The sequence below is a fragment of the Rhinoderma darwinii genome, unplaced genomic scaffold, assembly GCF_050947455.1.
Source record: "Rhinoderma darwinii isolate aRhiDar2 unplaced genomic scaffold, aRhiDar2.hap1 Scaffold_2013, whole genome shotgun sequence".
NCBI classification, from domain to species: domain Eukaryota; kingdom Metazoa; phylum Chordata; class Amphibia; order Anura; family Rhinodermatidae; genus Rhinoderma; species Rhinoderma darwinii.
The window spans coordinates 856-21,274 of NW_027462369.1; the positions used below are offsets into that span (position 1 = coordinate 856).

Consider the following 20,419-nt stretch of genomic DNA (forward strand, 5'->3'; position numbering starts at 1 on the left):
AGAACAATGTTTAATCACCTACACACTAATTGTTTAACTAAAAAAAACAAACATGTTTTTCTGGCAACACATTCCCTTTAAGTATCAACAAGAGGACTACTCTCTAAGGCCTCATGTACACGACCGTAGCCATGTGCACAGTCCCTGATTACGGCCCAAGGAGTGTCATCCACGGGCCATCCGCAATCACGGACCGTGCACACAGAAGATGTTCATTTATTTCAATTGGGCTGGACCGCAGTTGCGAACCATAAAATGACTTGTCCTAAGTTCTTGCGGTCCGGAATGGCGGCCACCACATGGTCCGTGTAAACCAGTCGTGTGCATGGGCCCATAAAAATTAATGGGTCTGCAAAAATGCGGATGATTTGCGGACGCAAAAAAAAACACGGCTGTGTGCATGAGGCCTTAGAGTTATCTCAGTCATTCAGCTGGGCCAAGATGGTTCATGTGGAAAACTTCCCTGCAGCGCTTACTATTAAGAAACAATAAAGGCGTCCACAAAGTAAGACTCCCTTCCTCTTGCCCCCTTGTTGACACATCAGGTATCCAATTTGTTTGTGCATTGGTCCTAATAAACTCTGGGGCATCATACTGGTGCCCTGGGCCAAAGGAAGCCTCTACTAGGGACATGGTCATTTAAATGAACCATTATATAGTGTATACAGTGTAATGGCTTCTTGTCATGATCACATTGGCAGTATGCGATGTTGGTGCAGAGACGTGTATTATGATTTTGCATAGTGATCTTATCATATTGAATTAAATCCGTGTGGGTTTTATAGACTGTTATTCAAATACTTGAAGTTGCCTATTTAACCCTTTCATGACCGGGGTTTTTTTGGGCTTTCGGGACGAGAGGAAAATCTCACACATGTTTGGCTATACCTGCATAGAAGAAGTAATATAGTACCTGAGCTTCTTTTCACTCCCGGAAGTAAGGTGACTGTTAATAAAACCAAATGATGTCCCATTGAACATGAATGAGGCACCAACCGCTCCTTTGTTACCTATATACAAGAACATGTGGTCAGTGAAATGTTTATGGTGGATACACAGCAATTTCTATGGCTTTCTTGTCACACATTGACAAGAGGTGTAAGTGGGGTGATAAATGTAATGGTAAACTTTTGATCTTTACTATACTAGCACAATGAGGAGATGTTATGTCCGGTTTAACATGTATAGTATGATCAGACTGCACGTAAATGCATTAAAGAGGCTCTGTCACCAGATTATAAGTGCCCTATCTCCTACATAATCTGATCGGCGCTGGAATGTAGATAACAGCAGTGGTTTTTATTTTGAGAAACAATCATTTTTTAGCAAGTTATGAGCAATTTTAGATTTAGGTTCTTAATGCCCAACTGGGCGTGTTTTTACTTTTGACCAAGTGGGTGTTGTAAAGAAGTGTATGAGGCTGACCAATCAATCAGTGACCAATCAGTGACCAATCAGCATCATACACTTCTCTTTGTTCCAGCCCAGCATGATCCACAGCACAGTGAGATTGTGCAGTGAAAGAAGCTGGGCTGGAACAATGAGAAGTGTATGTCACTGATTGGTCACTGATTGGTCACTGATTGATTGGTCAGCCTCATACACTTCTTTACAACACCCACTTGGTCAAAAGTAAAAACACGCCCAGTTGGGCATTAAGAAACTAAATCTAAAATTGCTCATAACTTGCTCAAATATGATCGTTTTTCAAAATAAAAACCACTGCTGTTATCTACATTCCAGCGCCGATCAGATTATGTAGGAGATAGGGCACTTATGATCTGGTGACAGAGCCTCTTTAACTCACTTATATCCCAACCTTGTGCGTCTGATGTATACGACATTCCATGTCTTAAACCAGTGTGTAAACATGTAAACAATGGGATGGAGATTGTGACCGATAAGATAATGAAGTAATAGAATTAGAGAATTGGAAGTCACTACAGAAATACATTGGACAGTCGCACCCTTTTCTCACCCAGAGTGTTGGCGATTCCTGTCTTCACACTGTTGGTATAGATGTGGCTGATTCGGTGGGCATGTTCTTGCTTTGCCAGGATCACAATTCGTATGTTCCAGAGTGTTTGGATTGTAATCTAAATTAAAATGATATTTACATGTATTATATCATAGTATTTGTAATACATCATATAAAGTTATGACATAAATAAGCATTTGACTTGCTGAAATAGTTACCAGTTTGTATTCGGCATTGGTGATCTCATTTAGAGAGCGAAGTAATATTTCCACCCACTCTTTTTCATTCTGAGGGTCTTCCTGTGTACCAATCACATAAATATCATGTTCTATGTAGTCAGCTGTCTCGTCGCATGTCTTGCCTTGCCCTTTGCAGAGGAACCAGGAGGTAATTTTCTTTGGTGCAGGCATATCTCCTGTTACAAGAAATGCCACAATAAGTAATAATTTAAAATGTAACAAAACTTTTAAAAAACTTAAAAATTTCATAGTGACATTCAGAAGTTTTGATTGGTGGGGTTCCGGGCACTGAGACCCTCACCGATTGCTAAAATGAAGCGGCAGAAGCGCTCAGGTGAACGTTGTACCGCCTCATTTCTGACCAGCTTTCCTCGGAAAGCCAAGCGAGCGGTGTACGGGCTCAAAAGGAAGTGTATGAGCCCGCTGGCTCAGCTTTCAGAGGAAAGCCTATCAGAGCGATCGGTGGGGGTCTCAGTTCCTGGAACCACACCGATCATAATTTCTGGCATATCACTATTACACCATAAAAGTTTTTTAAAAGTTGAATTACTCGTTAACCTATTTACAGCTGATACAGAATTTTGGTAAAGACAAAATCAAAACTGACCCATATTCCACGTCCCTGTGAAGATGGTCAGCATGTCAGGCTCTAACTGATCTGAATGTTTGTTCTTCATCTGTTGGAGAAGCTGGCAGAACCCTTCACGTTTCTATATGGTAGTAGAGAGAGAACTAAATGAAGTTACCATACGCGGCTTGTTTTAACACTTTTTAATTAACTTACAGGGCAGTTATCTGTAGGTGGCGCTAGAGAGACCGTTTTTTTACTTCTCGAGGAGCGCAATTGTGCATACTTTTTCCGAGGGAGCATTGCCTTAGGCTGGGTTCACACAGAATTTTTTGACGTGGAAACCACGCCGCAAAACTCGTCAAAAACGGCCCGAAAATGCCTCCCATTGATTTCAATGGGAGGCGGAGGCGTCTTTTTCCCGCGAGCGGTAAAACCGTCCCGCGGGAGAAAGAAGGGACATGCCCTATCTTCGGGCGTTTACGTCTCTGACCTCCCATTGACATCAATGGGAGGCAGAGAAAGCGTATTTCGCTGAGTTTTATGCCTGCGGGGCTCAATAGCCGCGGGGGCGGAAAACGCCGCGTGCAGGGAGAGGAAAATCTGCCTCAAACTTCCAAACGGAATTTTGAGGCAGAATTTCCGCCTGCAAAAAACTCTGTGTGAACCCAGCCTTATAGGCTATGTTCACACGGAGTATTTTGGGGGAGGAATATCTGCCTCAAAATTCCGTTTGGAACTTTGAGGCAGATATTCCTCTCCCTGCACGCCGATTTTCGCGGCAATTATCGTGCCGTTTTTCGCCCGCGGCCATTGAGCGCCGCGGGCATAAAACAGCGAGAAATACGCTTTCTCCTGCCTCCCATTGAAGTCAATGGGAGGTCGGAGGCGGAAGCGCCTGAAGATAGGGCATGTCGCTTCTTTTTCCCGCGAGGCAGTTTTACTGCTCGCGGGAAAAAGACGCCGACGCCTCCCATTGAAATCAATGGGAGGCGTTCTCGCGCCGTTTCTGCCGAGTTTTGCGACACGGTTTCCGCGTCAAAAAACTCGGCAAAATACCCCGTGTGAACATAGCCTTAAAGTCTCCCTACTACGTGGATCCCTACAAGGATACTCAGTACCTTCCAAGAGGCCATAACTGTTTATATACTAGACGTGAGACCTTTTCACTGAAAAGGAAAAATGTCTGAAAATACTTAATGCACTTTATAAAGCCAGACAGAGTGTTCATGTCCAAAATACAATGGCTGCAAACAACAAGGTCTCTGAGGGTTGTTCCCCCATCTTTAATTCTGCCAGTTAACATGTTGATATGTAATACCCTGTTCTTATTTATAGTTTTTGCCTAAATTATTTTGTAGGCAAAAGGATGTACTATTACCCCTGGCAAGGTGACCACTAGAGTACACTGAAACCTAAGCACAGAGCAGGTGGTCACCCTGCAATCATATGACCTGCAGGCTCCAGAGATTATTAGTGCTTGTTTTTTTATAGAAAAAAATTATATTGCAAGAAAAAGCAGCACTAAGCAAGTACATACAGTATAATATAGAGAAAAGAAATTCACCAGAGTGTTGCTTTCATTTATTCATTCCATTCTTGCAAAGCCAAGTGGACCCCAACATGGTTTGAGTCAAATAAAAGCCTTAGCCCTTTATATTAAAATGACACTGGCTGCAAACACTGGTGCTTTACACTCATCATAGAAGAATAAATTAGTGTCTGGGTTGAGTTTCTAGCTGATGCCGTGCTTGTTCCAATATACTTAAGAAATCAGAGATGGGAAAAAGGATTAAAAAGAATACTGGTAGACAGTAACCTGAGCAGCAGCACAGTGTAATGGGAGATGCATGGCCAATGAATACTTGAATTCATATTGAGAAATAGATGCAGAAGAAGCAAATAACTCTATCATTGTGTAAGAGGACAATGTTAGTCACCTGTCATGGGCCATACCTTCCATGAGGTGAGATAAATAGGTCGATTTATAATGTAGACTCGTAAACGCACATCTGCTTGAAATACCTTAAGAAGGAAAAGCCCGGGTTGCCATCATGTTTCTCTATACCTGGTCTAAGGAGTTCAGCACAGGGGAATATGCTTCAGTGTATTCTATCCTATGTAGTCAAAGCAATAATTGTGTTTGGGCAAAGGATAGGGACAGAGGTGTGCCCAAAATGGCATGCAGAGTTCAAAATCTGGCAACTGTTAGGTCCTTTTCACAAGCGTAAATCGGCGCTCATATGCGCCTTTCACAAGTAGCAATGATCCGTTATGTATGGGGACGAGCGATCATTACTTTATATGAACGCTCATTTCCCCCATCAGTGGCCCGTGTAAAAGGGCCTTTATACTGTACATACAGAACTTGCGAGATTTATAAGCAGCAGCAGTGTGGAAAACTGTCTTTAGCCTCTATACTTTCTGCATAGGCATAGCTTGACGTTCCTGGGCCTGAATACAAAATCTGTATTGCCCCTCCCCCCCCCCCCAAATATCATGTATTATTTATTTATAGTACTGGTCTCATTTTATAGACCAAAGGGTCCTCAAGGGCCGGGTTCAGATGCAACCTCTGCACCCCCTACGGTCACGCCCCTGAATTTCCATGTATATAACGTAGTGCAAATTAGAGACAGCCCTCACGACGTCAAATGCAATTCAGTGGTACTTTATTCACCCATAGTGATGTTTTGTTGGAACTTTTCTTAAGCATCATCCTTGTTCATTCATGAACTCCGAACTATGGAACTTCTGGCTAAATAAAGTATGAATTGACATTATGAGTGCACTATATTTTATAAACAGAAAATGTAGAGGTTCAGACTTCATTCTCATCTGCGTCAGGGCTCAGTTCAAGGGTTCCGTCGGACCTTTCCGTCAGGGGAACCCATGAACGGAATCCAAAGTGAAACAAACGGAAGCCATAAGTTTCAGTTTGCATCACCATTGATTTCAATGGTGACAGACCTGGTGCAAATGGTTTTTGTTTGTCACCATTGTGTCTGGGTTCCATCGTTTTTACAGAATGAATACCGTAGTCGACTGCGCAATTGATTCTGTTAAAATGATGGAACCCTTACACAATGGTGACAAACGGAAACCATTTGCACCAGATCCGTCACCATTGAAATCAATGGTGATGCAAATGGAAACTTATTGTTTCTGTTTCTTTCAGTTTGGATTCCGTTCATGGGCTCAGACGGAACCCAAAAACTGAGTCCCGACGCAGATGCGAACGCAGCCTAGAGCAAAAAAACCTGTGAATTTTATTTAGGAAACAAATTATTAAATCCTGTACTGATAAGAGAACATCCACTGAAACTGAAGAGCGTCTTAAAAAAGTGTGTAAAAAAAACCTTATTTTTGTGTCTTCAAAGTACAAATATGAAGTAGATCTCCACAATAATGTCTTATTGTCAATACATTTTCATACCTTGGAATCAGCAAAAATATATTCTTTACGTTGTATCTTTTCCTTTTCAGTTTCCAGTACAATTATCAGTTTATTTGGCAACTTCTGGGACTTGATCAGTTGTAGAACTAAGGATAAGCAAAGAAATTGTCACAAAAAAGCTCTCAAGTCTATAAAGCTTTTAGAGTGAATAAACTTCAAGAAAAAGTATTTTCATTCGGCATAGTAATGAGTTTAGGGCATTGTCACACGTGGCGTATTTCTGTAGACAGTGTCCGCATTAATGCCGCACATAATCTGCGTTGCAGATTCCGTTGCGCCTTTGCCTAAAATGTGCAGTAAATTGCTGTGGATTAGTAGTTGCGGATTCAGGTGCAGATCACATCCTGCTCTCTTTTAAAACATTCCATCTCAGTCTGGCTATAGACCTCGACACACATAGGTCCAGCCAGAATGATGAAATATCCTGTTCCTGAAAGCAATCCGCAACATTATATCTGCGGATTTCATTGCGTAATTTTGTAACTCCATAGAAGTCAATGGGGAAATTCCGCCACAAGTACACATCAAGTCCGCAACAGCCAGTGTATGCTGCGGACACCAAATTCTGCACCGCAGCCTATGGTCCGCAGCGGAGTCGTCCGCACCGTCTGCACGAAGATAACTAAAAAGTTGTGGAAACCAATGGACAGACTGATTTCCAGTGCGGACTCTCCACAGCGGAATTTCACAGCAATTCCGCTACGTGTGAACATGCCCTTAGTCTTCTAAGGGCATGCCCACACGTGGCGGATTTCCTCCGCAACTGTCCGCATCAATGCCGCATCAATGCCGCACAGAATCTGCGTTGCAGATTCTGCGGCGGATCTGCCCAAAATGTGCAGTAAATTGCTGCTGCGGACCGCGGTAAAAGTGCTTCCCTTCTCTCTATCAGTGCAGGATAGAGAGAAGGGACAGCACTTTCCCTAGTGAAAGTAAAAGAATTTCATACTTACCGGCCGTTGTCTTGGTGACGCGTCCCTCTTTCGGCATCCAGCCCGACCTCCCTGGATGACGCGGCAGTCCATGTGACCGCTGCAGCCTGTGATTGGCTGCAGCCGTCAATTAGACTGAAACGTCATCCTGGGAAGCCGGACTGGAGACAGAAGCAGGGAGTTCTCGGTAAGTATGAACTTCTATTTTTTTTACAGGTTGCTGTATATTGGATCGGTAGTCACTGTCCAGGGTGCAGAAACAGTTACTGCCGATCGCTTAACTCTTTCAGCACCCTGGACAGTGACTATTTACTGACGTCTCCTAGCAACGCTCCCGTAATTACAGGAGCCCCATTGACTTCCTCAGTCTGGCTGTAGACCTAGAAATACATAGGTCCAGCCAGAATGAAGAAATGTCATGTCAAAAAAGCAAGACGCATCCGCAGCACACATAACATGTGCATGACAGCTGCGGACTTCATTGCGGAAATTAGAATCTCCATCCAAGTCAATGGAGAAATTCCGCCATGAGTCCGCAACCAGTCCGCCACAACTCCGCAACATCCATTGCATGCTGCGGACACCAAATTCCGCACCGCAGCCTATGCTCCGCAGCGGAATTTTCCGCTTCGTCTAAACGAACCCTACTAAATAGAAGTGGAAGTCAATGGAGAAACGGCTCCGCTGCGGATTAACGCTACGGAGTGTCCGCAGCGGAATTTAAGAGCAATTCCGCCACGTGTGGCTTTGCCCTAATAGTGGCAAATATTTTTTGAAAATATTTCTACATCTACATCTGGAGCTTTATCTGTCCAGTGTATACATCGAATGTGGCCATAGTCAAATGTATGCCAAAATAGTGTCCTTTTGGCATACGTTTGGCTGTTGTACAGTATAACTTTTTAAACTATATCGACAGGCATAGTCGACTACAATTTTTATTAATACATTGGGATCCCACAAAAGAAAACAAATACTGTGCAGTATACGTTTTCTTTTTTTACAATGGGAGTTAATGGCAGATGTATGCAACTGTATAGGTTTACATTGTTCACACTGTTCAAACGTGCACGACAAATGTAAACTCTGAAGACAATGTGAACAGAGCCTGATGATGATGATGATGATGATGATAACTAGATGACATATCAATTTGATGACGACCACAAAAATTCTGCATTCTACTAAAGATTTTTCTAGATAGTATTTTTTGTCATTCCTTTCTATGTCCTTTTAATAGCCGGTAGTTTTCTTAACAGCACAGGGAAGCAAAGAAACATACTTTTCTTGCTCATATAATATTTTTCATCTGGCCCATCTTTTGCCTTCTTTATAATGAGTTTTCCAGTTTCAACATCGACTTTCAGGTGAGTCTTTTGAGATATGCCTAAAGAATCCACTTTTACCTTAAAAATATAACGAATAGATATAATAGTTTAAAGTAGATTGGTGAACTACTTAACAAATTGGAGTTAAAAGTAGATGATAATTACACAATATATACTAGACAAAATAATACCATGTAAAATTAAGCAGTAAAAAGTACTACTGGATTGGTTAGTTTTCCAATTATTCACTGTATTGTCCAACTCTTTATGTAAAGTGTGTGTACACCTTTGAATGCTATATTAAAGTTTATATAAAAGTAATCTATGTAAATCTTTTACTTCTCTTGTACTGGTGCCCGTTTGTGCCCATTTTCATCCAGAGCTGCATTTACAATTCTACTTGCTTCTGAGCTGAAAACTCCCTGCGCTCCTTCCTTGCTTAATATCTGCACAGAGCTTCCCCTAGTCATTTACAATATGGGAATAGTAGTTTTTACATTAGGCACTGTACAATAATGTGATGTACTGAAAATTATGTAGGTGAAACTTATCGGTTAATGCAGTTAAGTGCAGAGCAATGCAGGCCAGCTCTGGTATAGGGCACTGTTTCAGCTTTGTTATTTGGGGCATTGGTGCAGGCTGGCCCAGTTGTGGAGACATTGTAGCTGGTATTGTAAGGGTGTGTTCACACGACCTATTTTCAGCCGTTTTTCGGGCCTGTAAACGTCCCGAAAAACGGCTTAAAATCGGAAACAGAACGCCTACAAATATCGGCCCATTGATTTCAATGGTAAATACGATGTCCTGTAAAAAGAAGTGCATATCACTTCTTGAACCATTTTTGGAGCCGTTTTTCATTGACTCAATAGAAAAACAGCTCCAAAAACAGGCGTAAAAAATTACGCAAAAATCGCTAGTTGCTTAAAATACGTCTGAAAATCAGAGGCTCCGTATTTTCAGCCGTATTTTGTTAAAGAGAACCTTTCACCTCCCCATACATGTGCAGCTGAGTGCAACATGTAATGGGGAGGGCTGCACAAATCCTGGGGCACTTTACATTTTTTTCTTCCCTCCTCCGTTATTTAGATATCGGTGCCGTTATATTTGGCACCCGATATTTAAATAACCCCCTGAACTGTCAATGGGGCGTGTACTGGCAAGGGGGTGTGTTACTATGGCTGTGACACTATCCAATCAGATATGGACAGCGCTTACAGCCATAGTAACACGACCCCTTGCCAGTACATGCCCCATTGACAGTTCAGGGGGTTATTTAAATATCGGGCGCCAAATATAACGGCACCGATATCTAAATAACGGAGGAGGGTAGAAAAAAAAATTAAAGTGCCCCAGGGTTTGTGCAGCACTGCCTATTACATGCTGCACTCAGCTGCACATGTATGGGGAGGTGAAAGGTTCTCTTTAAGCGTGTGAACATAGCCTAATAGACTTTTCTCATTGACTTGTTTATATCTGCAAGGAAGTTTCGAGTATGGGAACCCCTGTTATGACATCCAAATGCCCTAATAGAGTAGAAGGAAAGGGGTTGTCTCATGAAGCAGAACAGCACTTCTGCAGCAAAGTGTAATATGATAGCAGTCAAGCAATTGTGTTCAAAATCCTGAGAACTAGGTTGACATTTACTTCACAAAGGAGTACTTTGCTTAGAAACATTATGAAAATCTGTCCTAGATAAGAATATTACCTCAAATATTATGGGGGGTATGAGCGATCTGCGGTGTTTCACTGCAGCCCCTTCCATTAATACTGTTTTTACCTGAAATAAGAACCAATTGCAGTCATGACAAAAGTACAAATTCATCTTGCTATAGTACAAAGATGTAAAATATTATTGTTTGTCGTTCCGAAGAATATCTTCTTAGTCTGTCTGTGCTAAAAATGCGACATGCAGAAGGATGTAAAAAAAAAGAAAAAAAGAGAACCAGAATAAAGAATATAGTGTGAAGGCCATTTTTGGGTTTTTGGACCACAGAAAGTGCTGGGATTTCACTAGGATATGCCATTACTTTGTGATTTGCAGAGGTTTGATTGTTGGGACTTCTACAGATCCTGACAATGAAGAGGCCATAGCGCTAATTCAATGCCCCTATTCACCATTTTCCAGTACAACGGGTGGGTAGGGGTGCCACTATGCAGGAAAAGCTTTAAAAGTGCCTCTGTGCTTATTATTCGCAGGATCGGCGGTTGTCCCAGAGGTCGAACCCCACTGATTAGAATGTTATGACCTTTCTTAGCGAGCCTATTCAACTTCAACATTTGTAAAACCACTTTACAGACATCCAAATTGTGCGAATAGGTTTCTAACCATGGATAGCCACTGACCAGCTATTCTCCAATGGCTCCTGTTTCTGCTGTCCCACTTATATATAATTAAAGAAGTCACTTTGTGGGATGGATCCATATTTAAAGGGTGTGGCTTATCCGTTGCCCATGCCTCACTGTGTTGGCAGTGCCTAGATGGATAATAGTTTTATCCGCTACGTTTAGGAAATAAAAGTAACAAATGCTAGTTTGAGGGATTTTTCCACCAAAATGTTTTAATACATCCTGATAGGAAATGTCATAAAATACTGACCATGGGTATTCAGCCACCCTGATTTGCCTAATCCTGAAGACGGGACGATTTTAATCCAGAATATTAGTAAACAGCACTCGCACAGTTAATCTACATTGAAATGAATAGGAGTTACAGAAACGTTATATCAGAGCACTTGTAATGTGGTAATTCCTCCATATATGACCTGATTTTGAATTCTTCAACAAAGTTTGACTGCACTTATTAAAAAACCTAGCCAAAACTTCACTCAAATATTCCTTCATGCTTATAGGCTTTTTGACAATTGCTGTACACCTGTCTCCAAATTAGGGAACAGGTCTAAGGGTATGTTCACACGTAGTCAACCAAAACGTCTGAAAATCCAGAGCTGTTTTCAAGGGAAAACAGACCCTGCTTTTCAGACGTTTTTTACCAACTCGCATTTTTACCAACTCATTTTTTTACCAACTCGTTTTTGGAGCTGTTTTCATTGGAGTCTATGAGAAAACAGCTCCAAAAACGTCTGAAAGAAGTGTCCTGCACTTCTTTTGACGAGGCTGTATTTTTACGAGTCGTCGTTTGACAGCTGTCAAACGACGACGCGTAAATAACAGGTCGTCTGCACAGTACGTCGGCAAACCCATTCAAATGAATGGGCAGATGTTTGCCGACGTATTGTAGCCATATTTTCAGACGTAAAACGAGGCATAATACGCCTCGTATACGTCTGAAATTTGGCCGTGTGAACATACCCTAACAGAAAATCTGGGGCTACAGTTTAAGGGAACAAGTCAGTAGGTTTGGAGCCACTAAACCACCAGCATTTCATTATGCAGCTGGGGTTTTGAGTTCCAAAATAGCCTAAATAACCCTACAATATACTTTTTATCTGTGATCTTTACTGTCTACTGTAAATTTTGATATATTACATGTCTATTTATTACGACAAGTATTGGTGAGGAAGAGTTTTTTGAGGGGGTATTTTATGTGCATTTTTTATTTTATTTAATTTTTGCTTTTTTATTATGGGCTGACTCTCAAAGGTCAGAAAATACCTTTGAAAGACTTTTATAATTTATTTTTCTTTATTTTGTGCATTATACTTTTCCACTGTTAGGCCCTGTTCACACAGAGTTTTTTGACGAGTTTTTTTACGCGGAAACCGCGCCAAAAAACTCCTCAAAAACCGCCCGAAAATGCCTCCCATTGATTTCAATGGGAGTTGGACAAGTTTTTTTACCGCGAGTAAAAAAAACGCGTCGCGGTAAAAAGAAGCATCATGACCCATCTTGAGGCGGTTTCCGCCTCCAAAACCCCATTTCAATCAGTCAGAAAGAGGGAAAAAAAACCTCGACGAGTGTTTTGACGAGTTTTTGTCAAACCACTGTGCAAAAACCTACTGGTGCAGTTTTTGCAGGAGGAATTTTCCTCCTGCAAAAAACTCAGTGTGAACACAGCCTTACAGTTATAGTGAAAATCAGCCCTGGTATAGTGACTATTAGGACTGTTAGGGCAGTGCTGGGTCAGAGTTAGACCCAGCAGCAAGCTCCTCCTGCTACCAGCATTCCTGCGATCATGTCACCAATCACATGACCACCTGGACCTATAGAGGCAGCGGTGCTACCGCTATTCGATACACAGGGCTCACTGAGTGCTGTGCATGTGGAACAGAGAACACAGAAGTGGTAAAATCCGCTTCTGTGTTCTCTCCAGGGTGCCAGACATTCAGCTGCCCGATTGATGGGCAGACAGCTTAAACCTGTGCCGTATATATACCATGGTGCAAGCTTTCAACACCAGGACCACCCACTGTATATATACAGCGGGTGGTTGTCAATCAGTTAATATCTGTTATGTGGCAGCCAAAGTATTCACTGGTCCTGGAGTGTGCATTCCAAGTATTTTATGTGCATCCAGATGAAAAAACAGTGACATTTTTAGAAATGTTTGTCGAAGTAGAATTAATTTATTGAAATGAACCTCAGCAAGCAAACCAAAACAATCTATGTTACCCAAGTCAGAGAGGGAGAGAAATAAGTAACGTTAAATGATTGGAATAAATACACAGCTGTCCTGAGTTAGGCATTATTATATGCGACCATAAATATGTCAAGTAATTCATCAAATCATCCAATAGCAAGCAGTCATAGAAATAATCAGTGCATCTACAGTGCCAAATCTAGAAGATAAAAATGACCTTTATTTAATTACAATATAACACCAAAATATCCGTCCTAAAAAAATACGTATTTAAAAACAAAACAAATATTTGAGTATAGACCAAAGGCAGTAAAGACCTAAATAATGCTGTATAAAGCAGTCACCCAGCCATATATATTTAAACACAGATATAAAGCTCATAGTTATGCAAAGATGGTAGCAAAGATCAAATAACAGCAGAGTTAAATGGGTATGCCAGCCTAAAAGACTTTCATAGGTGATAAATGTTAGATCGGTGGGGGTTTGACTGCAGGGACCCCACCAATTACTAAAAGAGCATTTAGGAATTAACAAAGGGAAGAAAAAAATACCCCCTAAAATAAGGACATCTAATATACAGCTACAGCTGTCTGTGGAGGAAATATCTTTTTGGTTTCTGTATCAATAGGTACCGTTTAGGTAACAAGGTATAGGTAAGCTAGTCAGTTCGTAGGTGCAGCACAGGAGAAATCCTGGACATGAGAGTAATAGACTGTTATAAGAGAAGATGATAACTGAATGGAAAACTGAATGTATTTGGTTTGTTAGGAGAGAGGAGATGAAGAAAGGTGCAGAATGTAGATTTAACATACTGTAGCTGCTGTATTTATAATGGATTGAAGCTGAGCCAGTTACAATACTAGTTAGAAATTATTTAAGCTGAAATCATGCATGCAGTTTTTGGTGATTTTTTTTAATTAATTTTTTTGCGCCAAAGCCAGTAGTGGATCCGAAAGGAAGTGGAAGTACAAGGTAAAGAATTTTACTTTGATTTTTCTGTTGAATTCACTTCAGGTTCCAGCTTTACAGTATTTGAAGAAAGAAATTATTTGGGGCTAGGTTAGTGTTTTAGTAGCATCAGTAGTGAGATAAGGAAGGATTTGGGAGCTGTTCTTTAGGCGAAGGAGACATGATTTGGTAAATTACACAAATCTTGGTCTTGACTACTGTCATTTCTGTGTATGACATATCCTGGACGACTTTTTGCACCAGCTCATAAAAATCCAAAGAAAGACGATTTTTCATTTTTAGAACTATTTCAGTATTGTTCCAAAGTTATATGTGTACAACATTCAGCTTAACAGTAAAACCACTGACAGGTTAAGTGAATAACATGGATTATCTTGTTACAATGGCTCCTATCAAGCGGTGAGAAATATTAGGCAGCGAGTGAACAGTCAATTCTTAACGTTGATGTGTTGAAAACTGGAAAGATGGGCAAGTGTAAGTATCTCAGCGACTTTAACAAGGCCAAATTGTGATGGCTAGATGATGGGGTTATAGCATCTCCAAAACATCAGGTCTTGTCAAGTGGCCCCAGTATGAAGTGGTTGGTATCTACGGTCCAAGCACGGACTACCGGTGAACTGGAAATAGGGTCAGGGGTGCCCAAGGTTAATTGATGCGTGTGGGGAGCTAAGATTAGCTCTTCTGGTCCGATCTAACAGAAGAGTTAGGGCATGACCACACATGGCGGAATTCCTCCGCAACTGTCCGCATCAATGCCGCACCTAATCCGGGTTGCGGATTACGGCTGCGGATCTGCACAAAATGTGCAGAAAATTGATGCGGACTGGCCGCTGCGGACTGCAGGAAAAGTGCTTCCCTTCTCCCTATCAGTGCAGGATAGAGAGAAGGGACAGCACTTTCCCTAGTGAAAGTCAAAGAAATTCATACTTACCGCCCGTTGTCTTGGTGACGCGTCCCTCTTTCGGCATCCAGCCCGACCTCCCTGGATGACGCTCCAGTCCATGTGACCGCTGCAGCCTGTGCTTGGCCTGTGATTGGCTGCAGCCGTCACTTAGAATGAAACGTCATCCTGGGAGGCCGGACTGGAGACAGACGCAGGGAGTTCTCGGTAAGTATGAACTTATATGTTTTTTTACAGATACATGTATATTGAGATCGGTAGTCACTGTCCCGGGTGCAGAAACAGTTACTGCCGATCGCGTAACTCTTTCAGCACCCTGGACAGTGACTATTTACAGACGTCTCCTAGCAACGCTCCCGTCATTACGGGAGCCCCATTGACTTCCTCAGTCTGGCTGTAGACCTAGAAATACATAGGTCCAGCCAGAATGAAGAAATGTCATGGTAGTAAAAACAATACGCTCCGCAGCACACATAAGATCTGCGGACTTCATTGCGGAATTTTGACTCTCCATTGAAGTCAATGGAGAAATTCCGCCATGAGTCCGCAACCAGTCCGCCACTGCTCCGCAACAGACAGAGCATGCTGCGGACACCAAATTCCGCTCCGCAGCCTATGCTCCGCAGCGGAATTGTACGCATCGTGTAAACGAACACTGCTAAATTAAAGTGAAAGTCAATGGAGAAACGGCTCCGCTGCGGATTAACGCTGCGGAGTGTCCGCAGCGGAATTTAAGTGAAATTCCGCCATGTGTGAACCCGCCCTTACTGTAGCACAAATTGCTGCAGAGTGCCCATGCTGTCCCCTGCCTAAAGCCAAAAGTGCCTACAATGGGCACGTGAGTATCAGAACTGAACCATGCAGAAAATAAAGAAGCTGGCCTAGTCTGATAAATCACATTTTCTTTTACTTCATGTGGACAGTTGGGTCCGTGTGCGTCCCTTACCTAGGGAAGAGATGGCACTAGAATGCACTATGGGAAGAAGACAAGCCGGCGGAGGCAGTGTGATGCTCTGGGTAATGTTCTGCTGGAAAACTTTGGGTCCTATCATTCATATGGATATTACTTTCAAAAGGACCATGTACCTTAACATTGCTACAGACCAAGTACACTGCTATTTGGTAATGGTATTACCTTATAGCAATGCCCTCTTTCGGCAGGATAATGCCCCTGCCACACTGCAAAAATTGTACAAGAATAGTTTCAGGAATATGACAAAGGGTAAGTTATTGACTTGGCCTCCAAATTTCGCAGATCTCAATACGATTAAACATCTGTGGGATGTACTGGAAAACAAGTCTGATCCATGGAGACCTCACCACACAACTTACAGGACTTAAAGGATCTGCTGCTAATGTCTTGGTGCCAGATACTACAAGACACCAGAGGTCTTGTGGAGTTCATGCCTCAATGGGTCAGAGCTGTTCTGGCGACACGATCGGGGACCTATACAATATTAGTCAGGTGGTTTAAATGTTATGACTGAACGGTGTATAGCAATAAGGACACATTTGAGCTATGGCTTGCACAGTAAAGACGTGAGATATCATAAGAAATGTTAGAAATAGATTTTAAGAGACTTATGTTGCTAAGCAATCAGTGAGTGATTAAACTCTGCAGTATGTACTACAATCCAACGGAAATGAACTCATCCTAATATATCTCAGCGCTAAAAATTGCAGCTATGGTTATTGCTTGCTTTAGTTATCACTTCTGCTTATTATTAGAATTTCAGTTATATTGTCTTACCTTTTCCTCAAGGCTGGTTACCATAGAGGTCAGTTGGTTGAGTTTACTCATCATGCTACTTGTGCTGGGGTCACCAGATAGCTGTCAAAGATTAAAAATAGTAGTTGTCACTAACAGATCCATGCCACACTTAGTCCTATAACATGTAAATGACCAATCAACATTCATACAATATATTGCAATGGTCTTCAACCTGTGGCTCACTCCCAGGATATTTTGCAAGCAAGAGATTTTAGACCATTCTAGGAACAGTTGGGGAGCCATACTTTATACAATACTAATATGTATGCCTTCTGAAAGTATATTCTGAAGGCTTAGACCAAGAATAGGGTGTATGTTCAGAGTAGGGACCCACCTTATAAGTGAGGTTGCCTTGTCATGGCAGGTGGGCTCACACAATTTGATCAAAATGTGTGCTAAGAGCATTACTGTAGGTAGATTCAGCAGCAATCAATATATATATATATATATATATATATATATATATATATATCTCTGTATATAGTATTTTAGGTAACATTAATGTCCGCGGACATCATTATTTTGTGTATTGTTTTGCAGTCACGGCGTACTTGCACCTGTACACGGAATGTGCTGATCAAACTTTCTTGGGTATTATATATATATATATATATATATATATATGTGTGTGTGTGTGTACAAAGAATGGACAAAGAAGCAGCACTCCAAAATATCAAAAGGGTTTATTCACCGCCACATCTAGGTACAACGTTTCACCCTCACATTTTGGGCATTTTCAAGCATGTATATACTAGGCATATATATATATGTGTGTGTGTGTGTGTGTGTGTGTGTGTGTGTGTGTGTGTGTGTGTCTAAGGAATCTATATAATATATGAGTTTCACTTTTTACATTTAATTACTGGAATAAATGAACTTTTTGATCATGTTCTAATTAATTGAGAAGGACTAGTATATATATATATATATATATATATACATACACACACACATACGTACATACATATGTATATAGCAGGGTAGGGTTACATGGCAACTTTTGTCCAGAAGCATTGAGAAATTTTGCAATGCTGTCTTTATATTGCCATGGGACAGTTACAGTGAATTTGACACTGTCGCTCCTCCAGTAACTGTTGCGTCGTGGGCACATTAAAATCACACGAACATGCTATCTTAAATAATTTCAATGTTGTGTTGTTCATGAAGAAGACAAAATAAGCTTGTAGCTGTTCTGAAAATTGGGGGGAGGGTGCCGCCTGCCGCTTCCGCAGTCCCTGTGAAAAGGTTGTGTGATGGTGCATAAGGAGGAGAACTTTACAATTCAGCGGCTCTATTCCATTTAGAACACAAAGCAATGCTGAAAGACAGTGCTATCTCTTCAAAGGGAATCTGTCAATAGATTTTAGGGCATTAGACCACGAGTATGTCGTTATACTGCTGGGAAATAGAAATAAACATGCCCCTCTAAAAACTTTCCGTTTTACCATTTTGTACCAAAGAAAATTTTTGTACAGCGTGCTCTGTATGTAAATTACCAGAGAAGAGTCCTGAGATTAGTCCAGGATGTTTGGCCTTGGCTCCATCTGCTAATTTATCAACCTTTGTACACCAGTTTTCTGGCATAGAAAAGTCACACAAGGGCCCTAAAGTCGCAATTTACAGTTCAAAATTGTGACTTTTGGTCTTTTTGCGCCACCCTCGCCACTTTTGTGGAAATGTGGTGTGGCCAAGGGGAAAGGGGGCATAGCCACCACCGCCAAACAAATGTATTATAATTTATGCCAGAAAGCTGGCGTAAATTCAAGTGAAAATCTACGCCATCTCCCAGCTGGCATAGTTTTCACTCTATTGGGCGTAGTAAGGTAGAGGCACACGCTGGACCCCTACCTTGCGACCCTCTGACTAGATTACTCCCCCCCCCCCATTGGGCAATTTAAAAAAAATATATAAATTATACTCACCGCTCCTTTTTTCTTCTCACCTCCAGCTCCATCATTATTCCGCTTATACATGGACCTGGCGCCGGGCAGTGTCAGGACGTTGTATGCGACACAGCACTGATGACATTGAAATGCTGCGTTGCATATAAGGCCCTGACGCTGCTCGGTGTCAGGTCCTTGTACGAGCTCCGCTGCAGTAATGTGACCCGAAGCACTGAGGTGAGTGTGTGTGGTGGTTTTTCTTTTTTTAGTCGAAGGGGGGGAATGCATGGCACATGGCGCATGGCCCAGCAGAGAGATGCAACACATTTATTAACAGGCTTTTGCCTCTTTATAAATGTTTTGGCGTTTACTCGAACCTTTCAATCTTTTAAGACACTTTTTATTGGAGAAAAGTTACAATAAGCAGCGCCTGATGGTGCTGTGAGCAGAAGTGATTTAACTATTTATATTTATATAGGTGAATGGGTGAGATGATGGGTGTGGGACTGGACACAGTAATATTGTTAGGAAAAACTTACAGGGGAGCGCTGCCTGAATCCAGGGGAGAGCTGGGGTTCAAATGTGCTCTGCAGGGACTCCAGTGCCGGCAATGTGCGGGTGATTTCACTAAGGGAACAATAGAATTGTTAGATAATAAAGCAATATACTTGAGATTGAGGTTCGGTACATACTAAGAAAAAAAAATTGTACATTACAGTTCCTTGACTTTTTATATACAGGTGAGCATATGTGACTGGGCCTTATGTAAGGACCATAAATCATCCATTACTGGCTATTCACGTAAGGTGTTGGGTATTAGCTCATAGGCCCAATAATAGGGAAATTACTTTCATGAATTGGCAGAGAGCAGAGGAGTAATGTAAAAAATTCAGCCGGGGCTATTCACTGGGTGGGAGACATGAAGATATAGGGAGATGAGACAAGAACACTGTGTATGAGATGCATCACACAATGACATGAAACATAGGAGGGTAAACGGGCAAAAAGAAATCGAAGAAGGAGAAGATGCTGCACTTCCCCTTACCTCAGAGGGCTGCCACCAAACTCGTCTGCCCACTGCCCCCTCCTTTCCATACCTTTTCTTTGTGCTGTGATGCTTGGCTGTCTTCCCTCTGCACGCAGTACAGTAAAAGGGAGGGGACAGCAGGGAGGCAGACACTGAAGTAAAAGGAAGATTTCGTTTGCAAGAAACGTACAAGAGATGTCCTTATCCCATGGCCCTAGATTGTGCTGCAGAAGACAGTGGATCAGTAACTGGTCTGAGTATATACTCTTCTAAAGCATCTCTACAATGGAAGGAGTAGCCACTGAAGGGCGAGTCTGTCCCAGATGTGCACAGACAGGGGAGGAGGCTGCAACACTCACATCTGCTACATCTACTAAGATATCTATTAAGTAAGCAGAGATCTCCAGGCTCATGTTCCCGTCATTGCAGTGTATGTACAAAGAAATGCATGAAATGGTAACTAGCATTAAAGGGTTAACATGCCCACCTGCTTTCTGTGCCCTAGAAGACCATGGTTGGTCTTGACTACTTACTTTATTTGTTAGAAGCATTTTTTATGGGAAATATATTACAAATATAGGGCTTTTTATGCATTTAGAAAGCCTGTAGCATAGCATTTTAAGGCCCTGTTCACACTGAGGTTTTTTTTGGCGCTACCAAATCTTCCGAAATCGCTCCACATTGATTTCAATGGGAGGCAGAGGTGTTTTTTTCCCCAGGCGGCTTTTAGCCGCTCGCGGGGAAAAAAAGGGGCATGTCCTTTCTTGCTGCGATTTCCACCTCTGACCTCCCATTGAAATCAGTAGGAGGCAGAAAAAAGCTGCGGCGC

At 41.9% G+C, this 20,419-nt stretch overlaps 1 protein-coding gene across 1 annotated transcript in view; it reads right to left on the minus strand.

Moving 5' to 3' along the window:
• Window positions 1–913: 913 nt before the first annotated feature.
• LOC142701179 (phosphatidylinositol 3,4,5-trisphosphate 5-phosphatase 1-like) overlaps window positions 914–20,419 on the minus strand; it is a gene marked incomplete at its 3' end in the record, with an annotated part of 34,387 nt that continues 14,881 nt past the window's right edge. Inside the window, exons 5-13 of the mRNA XM_075848132.1 lie at window positions 19,103–19,190; window positions 16,660–16,740; window positions 10,208–10,279; window positions 8,457–8,580; window positions 6,222–6,328; window positions 2,825–2,927; window positions 2,197–2,393; window positions 1,979–2,096; window positions 914–1,010 (exon numbers count right to left, since the gene is read on the minus strand). Of these exons, the coding sequence (XP_075704247.1) occupies window positions 914–1,010; window positions 1,979–2,096; window positions 2,197–2,393; window positions 2,825–2,927; window positions 6,222–6,328; window positions 8,457–8,580; window positions 10,208–10,279; window positions 16,660–16,740; window positions 19,103–19,190 (987 nt within the window). The remainder of the gene's footprint in view (window positions 1,011–1,978; window positions 2,097–2,196; window positions 2,394–2,824; window positions 2,928–6,221; window positions 6,329–8,456; window positions 8,581–10,207; window positions 10,280–16,659; window positions 16,741–19,102; window positions 19,191–20,419) is intronic.